The sequence below is a fragment of the Drosophila yakuba genome, chromosome X (assembly GCF_016746365.2).
Source record: "Drosophila yakuba strain Tai18E2 chromosome X, Prin_Dyak_Tai18E2_2.1, whole genome shotgun sequence".
Taxonomy (NCBI): domain Eukaryota; kingdom Metazoa; phylum Arthropoda; class Insecta; order Diptera; family Drosophilidae; genus Drosophila; species Drosophila yakuba.
The window spans coordinates 13,964,241-13,981,476 of NC_052526.2; the positions used below are offsets into that span (position 1 = coordinate 13,964,241).

General features: G+C 45.5%; 7 protein-coding genes across 8 annotated transcripts; 4 read left to right on the top strand and 3 right to left on the bottom strand.

Moving 5' to 3' along the window:
• Positions 1 to 78: 78 nt before the first annotated feature.
• LOC6525383 (very-long-chain 3-oxoacyl-CoA reductase) lies at positions 79 to 3,158 on the bottom strand. Its single transcript, XM_002101183.3, has 5 exons — positions 2,546 to 3,158; positions 2,164 to 2,210; positions 1,171 to 1,246; positions 765 to 1,105; positions 79 to 708 (listed from the first exon to the last, which is right to left on the bottom strand). The coding sequence occupies exons 1-5, from the start codon at positions 2,709 to 2,711 to the stop codon at positions 373 to 375; spliced, it is 966 nt and encodes a 321-aa protein (XP_002101219.1). The 5' UTR covers positions 2,712 to 3,158; the 3' UTR covers positions 79 to 372.
• Positions 3,159 to 4,020: 862 nt separating this feature from the next.
• On the top strand, positions 4,021 to 8,438 carry LOC6525384 (fibroblast growth factor receptor 3). Of its 2 annotated transcripts, none has more exons than XM_002101184.3 (6): positions 4,021 to 4,201; positions 4,521 to 4,889; positions 5,252 to 5,698; positions 5,759 to 5,936; positions 5,996 to 6,132; positions 6,189 to 8,438. In XM_002101184.3, the coding sequence occupies exons 2-6, from the start codon at positions 4,808 to 4,810 to the stop codon at positions 6,365 to 6,367; spliced, it is 1,023 nt and encodes a 340-aa protein (XP_002101220.1). In that variant the 5' UTR covers positions 4,021 to 4,201; positions 4,521 to 4,807; the 3' UTR covers positions 6,368 to 8,438. The 2 variants fall into 2 exon arrangements, with proteins under 2 accessions (XP_002101220.1, XP_039233347.1); XM_039377413.1 differs by lacking the exon at positions 4,021 to 4,201 and adding an exon at positions 4,362 to 4,379.
• A 40-nt stretch (positions 8,439 to 8,478) lies between these two features.
• LOC6525385 (bystin) lies at positions 8,479 to 10,273 on the bottom strand. The gene is made up of 5 exons (XM_002101185.4): positions 10,035 to 10,273; positions 9,853 to 9,970; positions 8,970 to 9,762; positions 8,796 to 8,915; positions 8,479 to 8,733 (listed from the first exon to the last, which is right to left on the bottom strand). The coding sequence occupies exons 1-5, from the start codon at positions 10,161 to 10,163 to the stop codon at positions 8,583 to 8,585; spliced, it is 1,311 nt and encodes a 436-aa protein (XP_002101221.1). The 5' UTR covers positions 10,164 to 10,273; the 3' UTR covers positions 8,479 to 8,582.
• Positions 10,274 to 10,763: 490 nt separating this feature from the next.
• LOC6525386 (40S ribosomal protein S6) lies at positions 10,764 to 12,601 on the top strand. Its single transcript, XM_002101186.3, has 3 exons — positions 10,764 to 10,893; positions 11,125 to 11,329; positions 11,930 to 12,601. Exons 1-3 carry the CDS (start codon positions 10,888 to 10,890, stop codon positions 12,463 to 12,465), a joined length of 747 nt encoding a protein of 248 aa, XP_002101222.2. The 5' UTR covers positions 10,764 to 10,887; the 3' UTR covers positions 12,466 to 12,601.
• A 548-nt stretch (positions 12,602 to 13,149) lies between these two features.
• Positions 13,150 to 15,905, bottom strand: LOC6525388 (general vesicular transport factor p115). The gene has a single exon (XM_002101187.4). The coding sequence runs from the start codon at positions 15,814 to 15,816 to the stop codon at positions 13,303 to 13,305; it is 2,514 nt and encodes an 837-aa protein (XP_002101223.1). The 5' UTR covers positions 15,817 to 15,905; the 3' UTR covers positions 13,150 to 13,302.
• Positions 15,906 to 16,477: 572 nt separating this feature from the next.
• LOC6525389 lies at positions 16,478 to 16,915 on the top strand. The gene has a single exon (XM_039370179.2). It carries the CDS (start codon positions 16,478 to 16,480, stop codon positions 16,640 to 16,642), a length of 165 nt encoding a protein of 54 aa, XP_039226113.1. The 3' UTR covers positions 16,643 to 16,915.
• Positions 16,663 to 16,915, top strand: LOC120320429 (NADH dehydrogenase [ubiquinone] 1 beta subcomplex subunit 1). Its single transcript, XM_043206806.1, has one exon. It carries the CDS (start codon positions 16,663 to 16,665, stop codon positions 16,831 to 16,833), a length of 171 nt encoding a protein of 56 aa, XP_043062741.1. The 3' UTR covers positions 16,834 to 16,915.
• Positions 16,916 to 17,236: the final 321 nt, after the last annotated feature.

Here is a 17,236-nt window from a genome sequence, read left to right on the forward strand (position 1 = left end):
TTCTACTCAAATAAAAATAAAGGGCTGCAAATAAAACGCTTTGTTTATCATTAGAAACTAGACATACACATATGTATATCCAGTAACTCTGTGCTTATGCACATTATTTTATTGTTTACATGACATGGCTGTTTGCTAATCTTCAATGCTGATCAATGACAAAAACTAACTAAACTTAGTTTATTTGGGTAGATTTTCTTGTTTTTTTTTGGTATTTCAAGTTTTTTGTTTGTGGATTCGTATGACACGCGGTGATTACGTAAGCTATTTGACTAGCCGGATTTTCCCCACAACCCAACTGACCACTCTTCATCCCAACCGACTCCCTTTAAATGCCTCCTCCGTCGAATCCATTAATCCATCGTCCATAGCCTACTGTTCCTTGGCCAGACGCCGTAGGGCACGTTTCCGGGTGCCCAGGATGTTCTTCAGAACGACATTGCGTGCGAACTGCTCGCCGAACACCGCCTCCGTGAAGTGGATGACTAGCTGGAGCAGGGCGTGGGGCAGATAGCCCGCCGTCTGGGTGGCAATGCCCAGGGTGGACAGCGCCGAGCGGACATACGTTTCCGGCGAGGGAGCAAACACGCTAGCCTTTCGGATCTTCGACATGTTTGTGGCCACAAAGCCCGGCTGCACGCTCTGGATGAGAATGCCGTGCTCCTTGTACTCCGTCTGCAGGTCATCACTGAATTTGTTCACAAAGGCCTGCAAATTATGGTTATTAGCATTCGATTTCCATCACTGCTGATGACATGACTCACCTTGGTGGAACTGTACACGCTCAGCAGGGGATTGGGAATGACACCGGCGGTGGACGACAGATTAATGATCACTCCACGACGCTGGCTAATCATGCCGGGCAGGAAAAGCGCGGTCATGTGCGTCACCGAGTGGATATTGGCAGCCACGATGTTGCGCAGAAACTTGGGATCGGCCTTGTAGCAGTCCAGGAAGTACTCAGGATGGCTGTAGCTGATGCCCACATTGTTGACCAGCACTCCGACATTCAGGCCAGTGGTCTTTTCACGGATCTTATCATAGATCTCGGCACCGCCAGTGAAGTCCACATCGATCACACGCACCTCCACGCCGTATTTATCGCCTGAAAGTAGGCCGCAAAGTAGAGTTAGTTGTCGTTCTTAACTGTCTTTCAGTCTGCGAACTTACCAATCTCCTTGGCCACCACATTCAGCTTTTCCAGGGATCTACTAATCAGCACCAGCTTCAGGCCCCTGCGCGCCAGCTGCAATTGATTAAATATTTATTAATAACATATTCAGAATGCTTAATGTATTGAATTAACTATTACTTAAGTTTTCTACAAATTGTGGTATAGTTTGACTGAAAATTATACAGGGCTGCTCATATTTACGTACTTTTGGATAGTAAATTCCTAGATAAGAGATAAAATAAAATGGGGCGAAGAAAAACTGAATGTGCCCCTTTAAAGTGGCAGCTTCGAAGCTGAGTAACCCGTAGCTTTCAAGAACAGGAAGTCATTGAAGTATACTACTATGCGTGTACAAATAGAATTTTGGAGTGAACATTGGACCATTTTGTGTGCGTTGGACGCACGCCGAATGCTAATTTGGCAGAAGCTTCGATCGTGGCCCTGTGCTCCACCCTAATACGAGTATGTACATATATACCTATAAAGTAAATGCCATTCAGGCGACACGTGCTCCCTATAGCTTCTAGTGGGTATTACAAAATAAAACCGGGAACCGCCTGTTCTCCAAAAGAAAACACAAAAAATGGAAATAACAACTGCGACTGCACTTTGTAAAAATAAATAACGAAAAGTGAAAAGTACAAGTGCGAAGGCGAAGGCAAATGCAGCAAATGTAGCGATTTGCAGTCAAGCAAACACTATTAGGGACTGTTTGCGACCGGACTGTTGACTGAAGATCGATTTCAAAGTGCAGATTCACTTGGCTAATGCATTGGCGACCGCAAAACCAATGTCCAAGTCATTGTGGGCGACACTCAATTCGGTAATTAGTAATTACTAATTGCTCATTACTACGTTTCAATACTATTTTTTTGTTTGTTTGACCCGTTTCCCGTTTTGCCATAGTCATTAGTCGAACTTGGACGGACTTTGGCTGGTGCTGGACAAGATTGGGTCACTGCATCCATCCCACCTACACATGTACATACCTCCTTGGCGTAGGCCTTGCCAATTCCATCGGTGGACCCGGTGACAACTGAAAAAACGAATAAGTTAGCCAAAAGTTCTGTGGGTTATCAGTGGATTTGTGGGGCGTGGGGAACGCTCTTATCGGTCACAGTAAAAAAAGTGCTCAAGTCCAGGTATTCCACTGGAAACTAGTGCAAAATTGAATAGAAGATTGGTATTAAGGTAAATAAGTTTTACGTTTGGTTTAGAAAAAGTGAATGTGGTGTTCTCAATATTGAAATTCCTTATAGAAGTAAGGTCTTGAGTTTATTAGCAAACGGACTATGGTTTTTCTCACTGTGCACTCGATGCGACCCCGTTTCCACTTCCTTCCGGCATGTTTTTCCATGGCAACCGACTCACCTGCCCACTCGCCCATTTTGGCAAGATCCACGGAGGAGCCAAAGACCTTGGGGCCAACGACATTGGCGTAGATCCAGGGCAGGACCTTCCGGAAGACCTGGAAGCCAACGATACCAATGGCCAGACCGCCCAGCAGGCTGAGCACTTGCGAATTGTTCTCCTCCATGGTGTGGTTGTGGTGTATTACTCTGCTTCCTGCTACTTCTAGCACCCAATGGTATATGGGTATATTGGTTTATAGCGCGATTGCGATCGGACGACTGCTATATGTATAGCCTGTGCCGGCTGATTAGTTTCTGATTCTACGATTTTCGAGCTGCAGTGCCGAAATGGAAATGGAAATGCTGACGCCGCTGCTTTTTTTTTTTGCGCCTCTGCCGACTGCGCTGCCTCTTCGTACTGTATTTGTGGTGTGTCGTAGTAATTCCACACACACCCTTCCCAAATCGCCGCTGATTTTCGATTGCTCGATTTTTGTACGCGTGTTGTTCGGCTGATTTGTATTCCAAATGCGTTTTCTTGGAAAGGAGAAACTTAAGGCAGAAAGGGGGAAAATAAAAACAAATGGAAAAACCGATTGAATGTCAATTGTCAACGGCACAAAAGCGAATGAACGGTTCTTTTTCGTATCCATGTGCCCCCACCAGAGGGGTGTGTGTGTGTGTGTGTGCGGGTGCGTCTGTGTGTATGCCCACTTATGTCATTTCATAGCGCTCACGCACACCACCAAAAATTCAAAGATAAGGGCGGCTGCAAACAGTGCCCGCAAAAATTAATCACACCAAGAACCGTTATGCTGCAACACCCGATTTTAAACGTGGGGATGAAAATGAAATTTTGCGCTGGTTTTTCGCTTAAGGGTTCACTGGTTCTTGGGTTTTGTTCATTTCTCTATATTCTTGTGTTTTTATTAGTTAATTTAAAAGAAAGAAGGGAATGCATATATCATACGACGTCAGTGTAGGTTCTATGCTCTCACCAATACACGCGAAAATGGGGCAACCACCGAATTAGTTTCACTGATTTACTGCACATGCGCAGGAAGCAGAAAGTGCGATAAACAATTTAGTTAAGCGACTGCTACAATTAACGTCGTTAAATATTTTTGACATTGTGAGTAACGCCTGCTATGTGTGTTAACGGTAGATTGATGACAAAGTGAGATAGCAATAGCGGCGAATCGCTAATGCGGGAGGGTAGTCCTTTGCCTATCGATAAGTATCGGTTACTTATCGAATTTCGAACTTGAAGCTTAATTAGACAGTAAAAGAATGGTACTTTATCTGAATTTTCGCTCTAGCCGCTTAACAAACAGTAAAACACTGGTATTTTTGTGCTCAATCTTCTGATTACTTCGCATGCAGAGCTAAACGGAATTAAAAAAGCCTGTTTAGTGGCCAGAAATCCCTAGATTGCAGAGATGCCGAGAGAGATGCTGGCATTTCGGAGCGGATTCAGTGCCGAAACAAGTGTGGGTGAGGGCAGAACAGCGCCAAAGGGCCGGCAAAAACAATTTTTATGTAGTTTAATATATATCAGAATAAACCGCCGATTTGAAAAGAGCTTCTTTCCTGCACAAGTGCAAGCAAAATAAGTCATTTTAATGACTTACATTTAAAAACAATCCCGAACATTGAAATATTTTGAGCTTTAGAGGTGAGTGGCGTCTGCTATTTGTTGTTTGGCATGGAGTTCGGGTAGAGGGTTTCCTTCGGATGGAATAATAGGGATGCGGATGCTGGCCATGCGCAGAGCATGCCCTGACCTACATTCCCGCTTATTGGCCATCCAAGCAGCAGTTGCAAAAGGATAAATACACACGCAACACGAGCTGGTTAATAAGCGCTTTTCTGATTTACTGATTTTCCGATTTTCCAATTGTCCGACATTCCCCAATCCCTCCAGCCCTCCATCCGCGCGCTGAATAGTGTGCAAAGAAATCAACACGAAAAGTGAGAATATATATCATCCATAGGAATCGAAAAGGATCTCGCTGGAAATCGCAAATACTCGAGTGCAATATGTCCAGCAATTTAATGCCGCAGGGCAATCGATAAGCGAATCCGTAGAATCCGTGGAATCCTCGCTGGCGATGCAGTGGGACGCTGATGCAGTTGCACTTGGATCGATATAGAACAGAGTTTAACAGAGAGGCGCGTTCATATGTGCATATCCTGCGGCGAGTGGCGCCAGTCGATGCATCATCCCGCATCCTCTTACCGTATCCCGTAAGTCGGCGTATGAAGACACTCCGTTGCAGTGATGAGATCGAGGCTGTTCTGGATACTGGCGATTATATACTCCTCACTCCATCACATCGGCTCGGGCTCCACGTCGACCACATGTGAGTCTCCTCATGCCTTCTCTACGTATTTTTGCCATAATCACATGGCAAACTTTTACCCAACTCAAAAGTTTGGCACTTTTCAGCTGAGGATTAAGTCCCATTGTTTACTTTGCGGATTAACCCTGGGAAAAAATGCCTCTTTTTCTATATAACATAAAAGTGAACGAAATATATGTTTCATATCAATTTCATTTTTATCCATGACTTCAGCTGAATGTATCAATCAATTATATTTTCGGCTTAAAAGTGTTATTTATTTTACAAAAATATCATCTATTTAGCTATTTATTTAAGTTCTTTATATGATTTCATATGTTTAGTTAACGAATTTAAATTTATTTAAATTTATTATGCACTAGTGAAACGACCGCGAGCTGGCGATCCATTCGACACGTTCCCCAAGAACTTCTGGCAGGAGTTCTCGTCGCCGTTCACCGACACGCCCGAGGATGAGGAGCTGGAGGTCACCGAGACGACCACGCACGAGCCATTTCCGTTCTTTGCCGATCCGTACACCACCCTGAACATCAGCACTCAGCTCTCGTCCAGCGTTTATCTGCACTGCCGGGTGAACGATCTGCAGGGCAAGACGGTGTCCTGGATGCGGCGACGTGGCGAGGATCTCACCCTAATCACCTTTGGCCAGCACACGTATAGCGGCGACTCGCGCTATTCGCTGGAGTTCGAGGAGCCCAACGATTGGAAGCTGCTCATCCAGTTCGCCAACGAGCGGGACGAGGGTCCCTACGAGTGCCAGGTGTCCTCGCATCCGCCGCTCGTCCTGCTCGTCTACCTTACGATAATTGGTGAGCGCATTTTTGTAATGTAACATAACATGCAGTAACATTGCCATGCTGATGTCATAGTTCCTCACGTGGAGATCCTCGACGAGCGGGGCTCGGCCACGCCGGAGAAGTACTACAAGGCTGGCAGCACCATCGAGCTGCAGTGCGTCATTTCCAAGATTCCGCATCCCTCCTCCTACATCACCTGGCGGCACGGACCGCGTCTGCTCAACTACGATACCAGCCGCGGAGGAATCAGGTAGGCATTCGAGCTTTTGCTGAATGTATTTTTATCTATTTATTACTATGCATTTGCAGTGTGAAGACGGACATGCTGCCAGGACGAGCTCTGAGTCGCCTGTACATCGCCAATGCCAATCGCCAGGACACCGGCAACTACACCTGCATGCTGGGCAATGAGATTACGGAGACGGTGGTGGTCCATGTGCTGAACGGTAAGTGTGTATCCATCTTAGTGGTATACATACATATATACAATCCGGAATTTCAGGTGAGGAGCCAGCCGCCATGCAGCATGCGAATGGAAGCCGCCAAAAGGCCAACGCCTCCACAATGGTTGTGTTATTTCTAGTGTGCGTGTGCAACTCCGGATCCATTTCCGTAGCCGGAATAGTACGGGGATTGGGCTCGGCACGGATATGGGGATGGGGATGGGAGTCAAGACGATGACGACGCAGCCTAATCCGGGGATCGTAGATCCCAGATTGTGTCCCGGGAAATGCATACACCAAATGAGTCTTTGTCCAGGATTGCATTTTCGACTTTTACTCTAATCATGGGTTGTTTAACGTACGATACATAGCATAAACCGAATACTAAGCTTAAGTCAAGTGTATTTAAAACAAAAAAAAAAAAACAAACCGGAAATCGAACGATCGAAAGATCGAAAACACGTACTAAGTAAGGGCGTACGCGAAATTTAGATGAGAAATTGATTTTTAGCGCTAGAACATAACATTATTAGTATCATAATCGAATCGAATTGTACTACCAAAACGGCCGTGTTTATGTTGGCTAAAACATATTGATCTTATATACATACACATTCTACATTATACATTATACATTATTGCATCTAACGTATCCATTTAGCTCTTTGTTACCACCACATCATTATGGATATGCATACCTAGATTTGTAAGGTCCAAAAGTTTAAAGCAGGTTTAATGCATTGTTTCTCACTCGGATCGCCTTCGAAAGGTCATCACAAATATTTCCATAACGCTCGTGTGTATTCTATATCCCGATTAACATATAGTATACACCTCCGATCCAAGGCCTTGTTAATGAAAATATGGTTGTAGCTTCTTGAAATCAAACAGCATATCAGTTGGGATCATTCTAATCGTAATAATAATCAAACACCGAACAAAATCGTAGTTCATTTATCCCTTTTATCCTTCACTCAGTTTTTTGCCCTTTTCTCAGATTTTTTTTAATACTTAACTGGAGAGCTAAGTAGGCTAAAATACACACACACACACAAAAAAAAGGTTGTTAAATTATTGAAATAATTCGAAACATTATAAAATGCGTGAGCTTGATCAGAGATTGGGTTTATCCTTGTTTTTATCCATGATCTAGAAATGTAGAGGAGAAACACTTAGGTAATGTTTAACGTTAACAAAACTGTGCCATTCAAAATGGATACATATCGTTTAATTGTTGTTAATTCGGTTGCGGAACCAATGACCATTTGAGGCAAAACAAATTGATTCTATATATTTGTATCTTTTTGAAGTCGAAAACACAACACAACTCGGACCAATGGGTAAATACTTGATTCTTTGATTGAAAACGGTCCCAAAAACCAAAATCAAAATCGAAAACCAAAACCAAAACCAAAACCGAAATCACTTGAAGTAATTCAATTAAACGAAATAAATCACGATCAAGAACAAGAAGCAAATGAATACTTGCCACTTTCATTTCTCGACTCGGGCGTCAGGTGAGGAGCCATCATTCGGTGTTCACATAGCCAATGCCCACTGTACCCCCCCACATGCGAGTATATCAGTTTATGTCTTAAGCTTTAGCTTCGAACGATCACCGCCTATATAAGCTCCAAAAAAAAAAACTTTCGATATCCTTACTCACTGACGGCTTTCCAAATACATATTGCTTTCAAGATCGGTTATTATATACATACCTACATACCAAACACTCTTCTTACAAATTGTATTTTGAAATCAAAGCTCAGCTTGAAACACACAGAAGAAAAATACAAAACTAAGAAAAGTTAAGTAACGAAATTATTGATAAGGCTTGAGGCCTAAGTACTTGGGTAAACTTATTTCAAATGGTCCAGTGTAGTTATTGTAAATTATTCAAATTGATCCCGACCCGAATCGGTCCTTGGAGTATGCCCTTAAATAACAACACAAGTGAAAAACAAAAAACAAACAAAAAACAAGCAAAAAAAAAAACAAAACAAGACAAATGTTGGAGTGAGATAACGAAACAATACTTAGAGACTAAAGAAAGTGACGAAACGAAACTTTTAGAAAGATTTTGGTTACAGAATTATATTTAATAATTACTACATTTAAAATTGAGATTATAAAACTACATACATAATGTGTAACGCGGACGTCCTCTGGTCAATAGCCGATTGTCAGCAAAATGCAAAGAGCAAAAACCAAAGGGAACTAAAACTTAATGCAAAATTGTATAAAAAAAAAATACACATACACACACACACAAACACATTTGTTTTTTCTATTAAAACATTCAAAACATATGGAAGAGTCTTTCATTTTCCCACAGAATAAGCATCTGCATTTGATTTTCACTGCATATGTAGGTATATTTACATATTTAACGACTATCCGATATTAAATAGTAAAACAATATCATCTTAAAGTTATCCTAAATTTAGACCGCCTCAGCCCTCGTACTCCACATCCGCATCTGTGTACATCTTGGCTGGCTGCCCAGCCAGGCCATTATCCGTCTCCATCATTTCGACGTCGCGACAACTGGCCGCCTGCAGCTCCCTACGCACATCGGGTGTAATCTTGAAATGGCTCTTCTTTCTGCAATTTGGAATTAATTTAGTAATTGTGCGTGGGGTATTTATAGACCTCAATTCACTTACTTGAGCAGCTGGAGCAGTGCATCCCGCTGTTCGGAGGATATATCGTTCTTGTAGCGCTGGGCAAAGGTCAGCAGGCTCTGGTGCCATAGCACTGGTAACTCACGCTTGTCGTTCTCGAATCTGCAAGACAACATGTTATTTCGATCTTAATGGCATTGCAGTGAGAATACCCACCTCAGAAAGTGAAAGACTGCGGCATCGACGACGCGATAAGGCAGAGCATACCGCTTGTCCAGGAAGTAGCGGATGAATATGGAGTTGGCTCCCGAGTAGGCCATCTCGCAGATCTTCAGCAGGCAGGCGGAGGAGTGCAGGACGGGAATGGAGCTGCGGGCCACCACGCTGCCGAAAATGATAGCCTCGCGCAATGTGCAATCGCCGCCCTCGAGCAGCGGCAGAATGATGCCCTTCATGAAGGCAGCCGGCTTGAACAGAGCCCTCTTCAGTGCATTGTACAGATGCATATTTAGCTTCTTGTATTCGCAGAGATCATCGCGAACTCGTGGCAGAAGCACCAGGTTATAGAACCTCTGGGCCATTGCCTGCGACAGCACCGAGCAAAAGATGCGCGTGCCCTGGAACATGGCAGCAGCGCTCCAATTGTGGGGCTCAGTGATAAACAGGATCTGCTCCCAGTTGCGCAGCTTGGGTATGATCTTAAAGGCCTTGGGGATCTTGCCACTGCGATAGCGTTTCAAGACATCGCGTACGCCCTCGTACATCTCCTTCACTTTTGGGTCGATCTCCTCGATCTTTAGAGAGCCCTCGTCAGAGATCTTGGTATGAATGTCGGCCTCCTTCTCCTGGATCTTCTGCATAATCATCTTGGAAAGGTGCAATGTACGCTTGCCCTCCTGTGCAGGTTGCTGGAAACGCTCGAAAGCGGCCACATCGTCTTCGTCCATGTCCAGGTCGGCCATGAAGTCAGTCTCGTTGACCTCTTCATCCTCCTTGACATGTCCATCGTCTAGGGGAGTAAGGACAGTTTATTATGAATTAGCTCTGATACATGCGGCTAGGTTAGATTTAAAAGGATAAGCACATTTGGCGCACTTACTCAAATTGAAGTTGACTTTCTTGACGGTCACCAGACTGGGAAAGTTCTCCTCGTCCAGCTCCAACTGCTGCAACTTGGCCGCGGCCAGGATCTTTTGGCTGCTCCTGGCATCGATGTTCTGTGTTGACATATCACATCATTTGATTAATAACACGAAATGCAGTTTAAAATCGAGTTCTTACCGCAGATTCCTCGGCACGCAGTTTGACCTTATCCTTGTTCTTGTTTTTGGCCACCCTGCCCTCGGTGATCTGCTTTTCCAGGGTCACATTTTTGATCGTCGCCACGTTGGCCTTCTTCGGCTTACCCATTTTTCCCGGATATTGTCAAAAATCAAGCGTAATAATAAAGGCAACACAAATTCTAATCGCTACACGTGTTGCAACAAAGCAGTGGCGTTGCCGGCTATTTGCGAAATCGAAAAACAAAACACATTTTCGCTTGTGTGGCAACGTTCCAGCAGGGCTGGCTTTTCGATAGGCCTGTAAGACCAGGGGTGGTGGCGACAACGATACTTAAAAATCGTGAAGTGAACATATATATTTTTTCTGAAGCTCGTTATGAAAACGATTGAAACCATAATATTTGTTTCTAGTTGTGTTTAAACAGTCGCATAAAAAATATTCAGACCGGACCACATATAATACAAGTTGAGTCAGTGCAATTATTAAAATTTTCTTGTACGATTGGTATGGTTATGTTATTCTTAAACATATTTGGCACAATAAATAGATTTTTAAACCATTACAAGCAATTTAATGTTTATTTTCAATTTCATAGTTTTTATTTATTCTTTATTATATTAGGTCCGAGTTTTTTTTTTATATAATTTCAAAAAAATTGTCTGCTAACTTCTCACATCGGATGAAGTGAACAAATATCGCCGCAAACACGAACTATCGATAGGCGCGGGTACAACTGGTCGATTTGCCATCTCTACTTCCTCCTATCGGTCTTTTCCAACCCTGCGCTCGCAGCCAACAGACCTCCGCCGTTTCTTTTTTTTTCTGCGTTGCGTGCAAACAGACCGACAATATGAAGGTGTGCTAAAAATTTGTGAATTTACTGATATAAATAATTTCGATTTTGTGAAATATTGCGAAAATGCTAAAGCGCAAGCACTGGCGCGGTGAACAAACAAATTACAAGCAAAAATGTCCAGTGATTGCGATAAAATAAGTGGATGATATTTTATCCGATGCGATTCGAAGAAATATATATATATGTTTATACATTGTGTGTGACTTGATTTTTTTTTATTGTGTGTTCCAGCTCAACGTTTCCTATCCCGCGACGGGATGCCAAAAGCTGTTCGAAGTGGTGGACGAGCACAAGCTGCGCGTCTTCTACGAGAAGCGTATGGGCCAGGTTGTGGAGGCCGATATCCTCGGTGACGAGTGGAAGGGCTACCAGCTGCGCATCGCCGGCGGCAACGACAAGCAGGGATTCCCCATGAAGCAGGGTGTCCTGACCCACGGTAAGTTTGCAATCCAATTCGCAACTGTGGTGCTGAGCCAGTGATTGGAGGGATCTGTGGTTGCCGGCATAGATCTGGTCAGGTGTAGCCAATGAAAGGGGAGATTTTTGTGATACAGACCCTATCCCATCTGTAGATGTCCATGTTCAGCATGGAAACACTTAGGCATCAGCAAGAACATAGCAACCTGGGTTTGTCTTGTGATAATTGTCATTATTTCTGGGAAACATAACCTAAATATGATGGCTTCTCGCCGATTTGTGTATATTTTTGGTGAGTTCATCTATTCAGAATACATAGTATTATACTATTTAGTTCTAAAGCTGCAAAGAGGTAGTAATTTAGCAACTAGTGACTAGGGCAAGCTGCAAAGTTAAGCAACAATTAGTAGAATACAGTTCCTCTAGAATTTGCAAACACATTTCCAAACATAACCTAGGAATGAGCTATAAAAAAGGCAAAAAGGTTTAATATATCATGAGTCTCTGGGCTAACTTTGCACACTCGAAGGGTTAACCAGCAAGTCACCCTCCAATCACTGCTCATTTCCATAGATTCCTATCAAGAAACAGTAATAAACACAATCTTCTTTGCCCACAGGCCGTGTGCGTCTGCTCCTGAAGAAGGGACACTCGTGCTACCGCCCACGCCGCACTGGCGAGCGTAAGCGCAAGTCTGTGCGTGGATGCATCGTGGACGCCAACATGTCCGTGCTGGCTCTGGTTGTGCTGAAGAAGGGTGAGCAGGATATTCCCGGTCTTACCGACACCACCATCCCACGTCGCCTGGGACCCAAGCGTGCCAGCAAGATCCGCAAGCTCTACAACTTGAGCAAGGAGGATGATGTGCGTCGCTTCGTTGTGCGTCGCCCTCTGCCCGCCAAGGACAACAAGAAGGCCACCTCCAAGGCCCCCAAAATCCAGCGCCTGATCACCCCTGTTGTGCTGCAGCGCAAGCACCGTCGCATTGCGCTGAAGAAGAAGCGCCAGACCGCTTCCAAGGAGGCTGCCGCCGACTACGCCAAGCTGTTGGTGCAGCGCAAGAAGGAGTCCAAGGCTAAGCGCGAGGAGGCCAAGCGCCGTCGCTCTGCCTCCATCCGCGAGTCCAAGAGCTCCATCTCCAGCGACAAGAAGTAAACGCCGCGGACACGGAACCCACATTCTTCGTTTAAGCAGAAACTGAACGTTGATCAAAACCACATGATGATCTACGAGAGGAGAAAAGAAACTTTGTAACCATTTATGTTAAATAAACGTGAAAAATGGTATACAATGAGCTGTCTTCTGTTGAATTGTAGTACGATGTACGATTGAGTGCGAGTTCCTCAAGTAGCGATTTATATTCCCATGCATTTTTATATGTTGCATGTGGTTTTGGTTGTGGCCTAGCCAGTAGCTTCTCATGACGGGAAACAATGATGTTTTTATGCACTGAAAGTTCTTTATCAAAAAGACAGGTTCTAATGGCCAGTATATTTTCATTTATTTATTTCATACTTTTCGTCAGTTAAATGCAACAGTTTTGATAAATTAAAGTTCTGTTTGGCATAATAAGCCCATGAACACACTTATTATCTGAGAAAGGAACATTAAACTTAATTAACAAGGTCAGAAAGCAGCTTAAAGGGTTTTCTTGCAACACTGCGATTAGCGCAATCATAAATATATTAAGATTATTAAACATATAAACGTCAAAACAAACACTATCTAATACAAAAAGTTGGGACCGAATTCGAAAGAGATGGAAACAGGAAATCGTGAGCGAATATAGCTATCTCTTGCGATTTGATGCAGTTCCCGCCAAAACATAAAATGGAATCGTTTCAATTGGGATCTAGACATATATTCTGTACGTAGGTTAAATAAATATAAAACAAGTAGAATGTGTGTATATAAGATAGCAAAACGTGTTTGGGGCAGTCGAGCAATTTCCAGTTGTAATACGTGGCTAGCAGCTCATCCGTGAAACGATTCCTATCTGCTGGCGCTGCCACTGGGAATGGGACTTTCTTCCCCCGCTGCTGGCACGCTGGGAGCTACATTGGAAGTGGGAGGGGCATTAGACGTGTCCACTTCTTCGTATCGCGTTAGCTTGGCCTCCTGATCGGCCAGCAGTTCGAGCAAATCCTCTTGATCCTTTTGAGTGGCCGCCAAAGATTCTTGCGCCGCATCTGCACGCTGCTTTTCGGCTGACAACTGCTGACGTAGTGTCTCCAGCTCCTTCGTCAGACGGATGTTCTCGGCGAAGTACATGTTCGCCTGGTAGCGAGCGGCATTTAGCTCCTCCTCGGTGGCCGTTGGCGTGGATTCTGCACCCTGGGCGGACTGCACCTGACCGGTGGAGGCTCCCAGCTGTGCCTTTAGCAGCGTGTTTTGGTCCAAAAGCTGCGCTTTCAGCGACTGCTCCTCACCAAGTTTCTCTTTCAGTTCTGCGTTCTCCTGCTCCAGTTCTTTGGAGGATTGCTGCAGTGCTTGGATCTGGGCATCCATGCCACGGATAATCCCCTTGTACTGGGAAACCAATGCAGAAGCTTCCGAGCTCAGTGTAAGTTCGGTCAGTTCTATGCCATCTACATCAAATCCGCTGACCAGCTTGGCAATCAACGCCTCCAATCCCTTATACAGCTTACAATATTCGAAGTCGAGCAGCAGTTCCCCGGCGGATTTGGCACGGATCTGAGCCTGCTTGCAGGCCCTGCTGTAGGCCTCGTGGCGCGACACTTCGGCCAGTTTGCTACAGAAGCTCTCCTGGCCAATTCGCTTGATGATTAGCTGACTGATGTCCTCGCGCTTCTGTCCGGGCAGTGAGTTGTCATTGAACTGGATGCAAAGGCCCATGAGGAAGGCGCACATGCCCTGGACAAGGAACTCTCGTTCATCGTGCTCGTTGGAGCAAAGTTGGGCCGTCAGATAGGCCATGGTGCCTTGCGTCTCCAGCAAAGCCTTTACCGCACCTGGGCAATGGGCCAGCCACAAGCTGAGGAGCATTAGTAGGCCCACTTTGCTCTGCAAACGGTAGCGTTCCTGCTGCATGAGATTAGTGCACTGCTCGAGCAGAGTGATGGGCCTTTGGCCACCCGGAGTGGCCAGCAGTACGCGCAGTAGTTCCTCCTTTAGTGCGACATTCTCTACGAGCGAGTGCATCAGGGCCACTGCGGAGAACCAGTTGGCTAGCGCATCTGTGGAGAAGAGTCCGGTGCAAAGAAGTTGTCCCGTCGAAAGGGCGCTAACATCGGACGCACTGGAGGGCAGCAGGGTCTGTACCACCGCCCGCTGGCCATCGGGATTGCGATAAAGGAAGCACTCGAAGCAGTAAAGAACGGCGCAGCGCAGGGCCAGCAGTTGTTTCTCATTGATCATGGACATAAGGAGGACCACAATCACCGGTCTGGGTGGATTGCTCGGAGCCATAACTCTTCCCCACTCATCCTGGTTGTCCCGATCGCCGCGCACTACTTCGGCCACAGCATTGATGGTTTCCGTGAGTATATCCGGCGGTACACCACTGCTCATCAGAATCTCACAGAGAGCATGGAGCAGTCGGGACTTTTGCATGACCCGCTGGCAGGCGGCTACCACCTGCTGTTGATTACTGGGCGTGACCAGTGCCCGCACCACCTGCAGCAGGCAATGGAAGTTTGAGACCTTCTGTGGCGACCAGCCAACCTCCTCCGCATCCTGTGAGAGCTCAAACATTGGCGCCAATCGCTGAATATAGCTGCCCTCCTTGAAGAACTGTTGATTACTAGAGTTGTTCTTGAGGAGATTCAATAGCAGAATCAGGCAGTCCTCCACCACAATTCCGCCATCCGAACAGCCCTCCTCCCGGACAATTTCAAAAAGGCGATCGAAGGCATTCTCGAAGGCTACAATTTTCTGAATGTTTGAGTTGCCCTTGGTCAGTTCGATTAGCAGCAGCAGGACATCGTTGCGAATCACTTCCCGGCTGTCCGTCAACAGATCCATCAGCTTAGAAACGCCCATGGGACTGACCAGGATCAAATCCTGCAGTTCTCGCGTCTTGTTTGAGATGAGGGACGTAATCAATTGGATGGCGGCGCGCCGCACTCGGAAATCATACTCGTCCAGATAGCCCATTACCACGGTGACGTGCTCCGGCGTCTTAATGAACATCTCCGTGAACTGCTCGCCCACATTCACCGAAACGGTGGGATTGTCCGCCTCCTCGTCGAACTCCTCACTGGTGACCACGTTGCACAGTGTGTCCAATGCATAGCTTATGATCTCTGCATCCTGTCCGTCGTTCTGGAGCACCTGAACCAGCGGTGGCATGCCCTGTGCGCCCACCTCGATGCGGTACTTGCGGGACAGGGCCTTCAGCGCTCGGCAGGCATCACGGCGATCCTCCAGGAGCGTTGATGAGTAGACACGGTCCACAAGCTTCTCCACCGTCTCGGCGGCACTCGGCTGCTGGCCCGGCTCCGTGCTGCCCAGCACCGTTTTGATGCCACTCTTCAGGAACTCCATGCAAGTGTGTGTTTACGGTCTATTCTGGGTTTTTCGCATTCAACACGACACGTCAATTCATGAAAACAATTGACGGGCGGCTTCGCGATGCCCGAAGTCCGATAGGCGCCCACTTATCGATAACTGGCTTTTCTTAAAATATTTGTAATCCACTTTTAAAAGCACAATTTACCCATATGAACATGATTGAATATTTACCTCTCCTCAAACTTATAATATAATTAAATTATTTTTTGTTTGCTAGAAAATAAATAAAATGAAGAATATATAGCTAGTTTCTAGCTAACTTCCGAACTTGGACTGAGTGGCAGCCCTGCCGGCGATAGTCGATAGCCATTTTACTGTCAACTTCATTGAACTAAAAACGACTCGACAGCCCTGGTGCTATCGATGCTATAAGTAAGTTAAAAACAAAACTAATTTAGCAAATTTGAGTTTAAAATTGAGCGAAAGGATCATAAAAACACTATTCAAGGCGTTCCGCATATACGGCGTAAGAAGTTATCAAAAATTTCAACAGAATTAACACGCCGCTGGGGAGAGATCACTCGTTTTTATTACGTAATCCGGCAAAATACCCATAACATAACAAATCCCCACATCAATTTGTGTGTAAATCATATGTAAATCTAGCCATCTCGTGTGCTTGTCTTGCAGACCTATGGGCAGTGGGATTGTGGTTCAATTGGCACGAAAGTACGGCGCAGTGATATTCTTTCCCACTGTTGCAGTCGGATCGATTTACGCAGATTGGTCGCACACACGCGAGTGGAAACGCCAGCAGCTCCAGTTGGCACACCAAGCCCAGCTAAAGGATCAGCGCTAGAGGATACACAAATATACACCATGGTTTTGGGACTGGATAAGCGAGCACTGTGGGGCGCGCTGCCCCTGCTGGGATTCGCCATCGGTCACTTCCTGGACAAGAAGGAGACGGAACGAATGACCATGTTCCGCGACAAGAGTGCCCTGTACGGCCGCCCCGGTGGCAACGAGGGTAAGGCGCCATCCTGGTAGGCCTGCCCAGCATCGCCATCCCACATATATTCTTTTATTTCCCCCAACTCACTGTTAACCAATAAACCGGAGAAATGTGAAATACGCCTGTCGTCTGGTTTACCTGCATGGCGGGGCGGAGATTTGCGGTCGGGAACGTGATTTATTTGTGAAGGATTGCGTAGCATTGTTTGTTTTACCCAGGAAAACCATAAAAACATCAACACACGTCTAAGGATAAGCCGAAAACCAACGAAAATCCATGGAGATAACTCGTTTTTCAAGGGATTTTACCTGGGCATCGCTGCACGATATGTGAGTTCTGCTTAGTTGGGATCAGGGGCGTAGGCAGGATCGTGTACCCCAAAATCGTATTATTTTTCGTAGGACTTCTTCTTGTGCATGTCACATAAATCAAATCAAT

Excerpts from the sequence above, each read along its gene's own strand:
- LOC6525383 (XM_002101183.3), bottom strand. The coding sequence starts at position 2,711 with ATGGAGGAGAACAATTCGCAAGTGCTCAGCCTGCTGGGCGGTCTGGCC. Across the intron at positions 1,106-1,170 it reads TGTGGTGGCCAAGGAGATTG|GCGATAAATACGGCGTGGAG; the intron begins GTAAGTTCGCAG and ends GCCTACTTTCAG. Across the intron at positions 709-764 it reads GCGTGTACAGTTCCACCAAG|GCCTTTGTGAACAAATTCAG; the intron begins GTGAGTCATGTC and ends CATAATTTGCAG.
- LOC6525384 (XM_002101184.3), top strand. The coding sequence starts at position 4,808 with ATGAGATCGAGGCTGTTCTGGATACTGGCGATTATATACTCCTCACTC. Across the intron at positions 4,890-5,251 it reads GGGCTCCACGTCGACCACAT|TGAAACGACCGCGAGCTGGC; the intron begins GTGAGTCTCCTC and ends ATTATGCACTAG. Across the intron at positions 5,937-5,995 it reads ACCAGCCGCGGAGGAATCAG|TGTGAAGACGGACATGCTGC; the intron begins GTAGGCATTCGA and ends ATGCATTTGCAG.
- LOC6525385 (XM_002101185.4), bottom strand. The coding sequence starts at position 10,163 with ATGGGTAAGCCGAAGAAGGCCAACGTGGCGACGATCAAAAATGTGACC. Across the intron at positions 9,971-10,034 it reads TGCGTGCCGAGGAATCTGCG|AACATCGATGCCAGGAGCAG; the intron begins GTAAGAACTCGA and ends ATGTCAACACAG. Across the intron at positions 8,734-8,795 it reads GCACTGCTCCAGCTGCTCAA|AAAGAAGAGCCATTTCAAGA; the intron begins GTAAGTGAATTG and ends TCCAAATTGCAG.
- LOC6525386 (XM_002101186.3), top strand. Across the intron at positions 11,330-11,929 it reads GCAGGGTGTCCTGACCCACG|GCCGTGTGCGTCTGCTCCTG; the intron begins GTAAGTTTGCAA and ends CTTTGCCCACAG.
- LOC6525388 (XM_002101187.4), bottom strand. The coding sequence starts at position 15,816 with ATGGAGTTCCTGAAGAGTGGCATCAAAACGGTGCTGGGCAGCACGGAG.
- LOC6525389 (XM_039370179.2), top strand. The coding sequence starts at position 16,478 with ATGGGCAGTGGGATTGTGGTTCAATTGGCACGAAAGTACGGCGCAGTG.
- LOC120320429 (XM_043206806.1), top strand. The coding sequence starts at position 16,663 with ATGGTTTTGGGACTGGATAAGCGAGCACTGTGGGGCGCGCTGCCCCTG.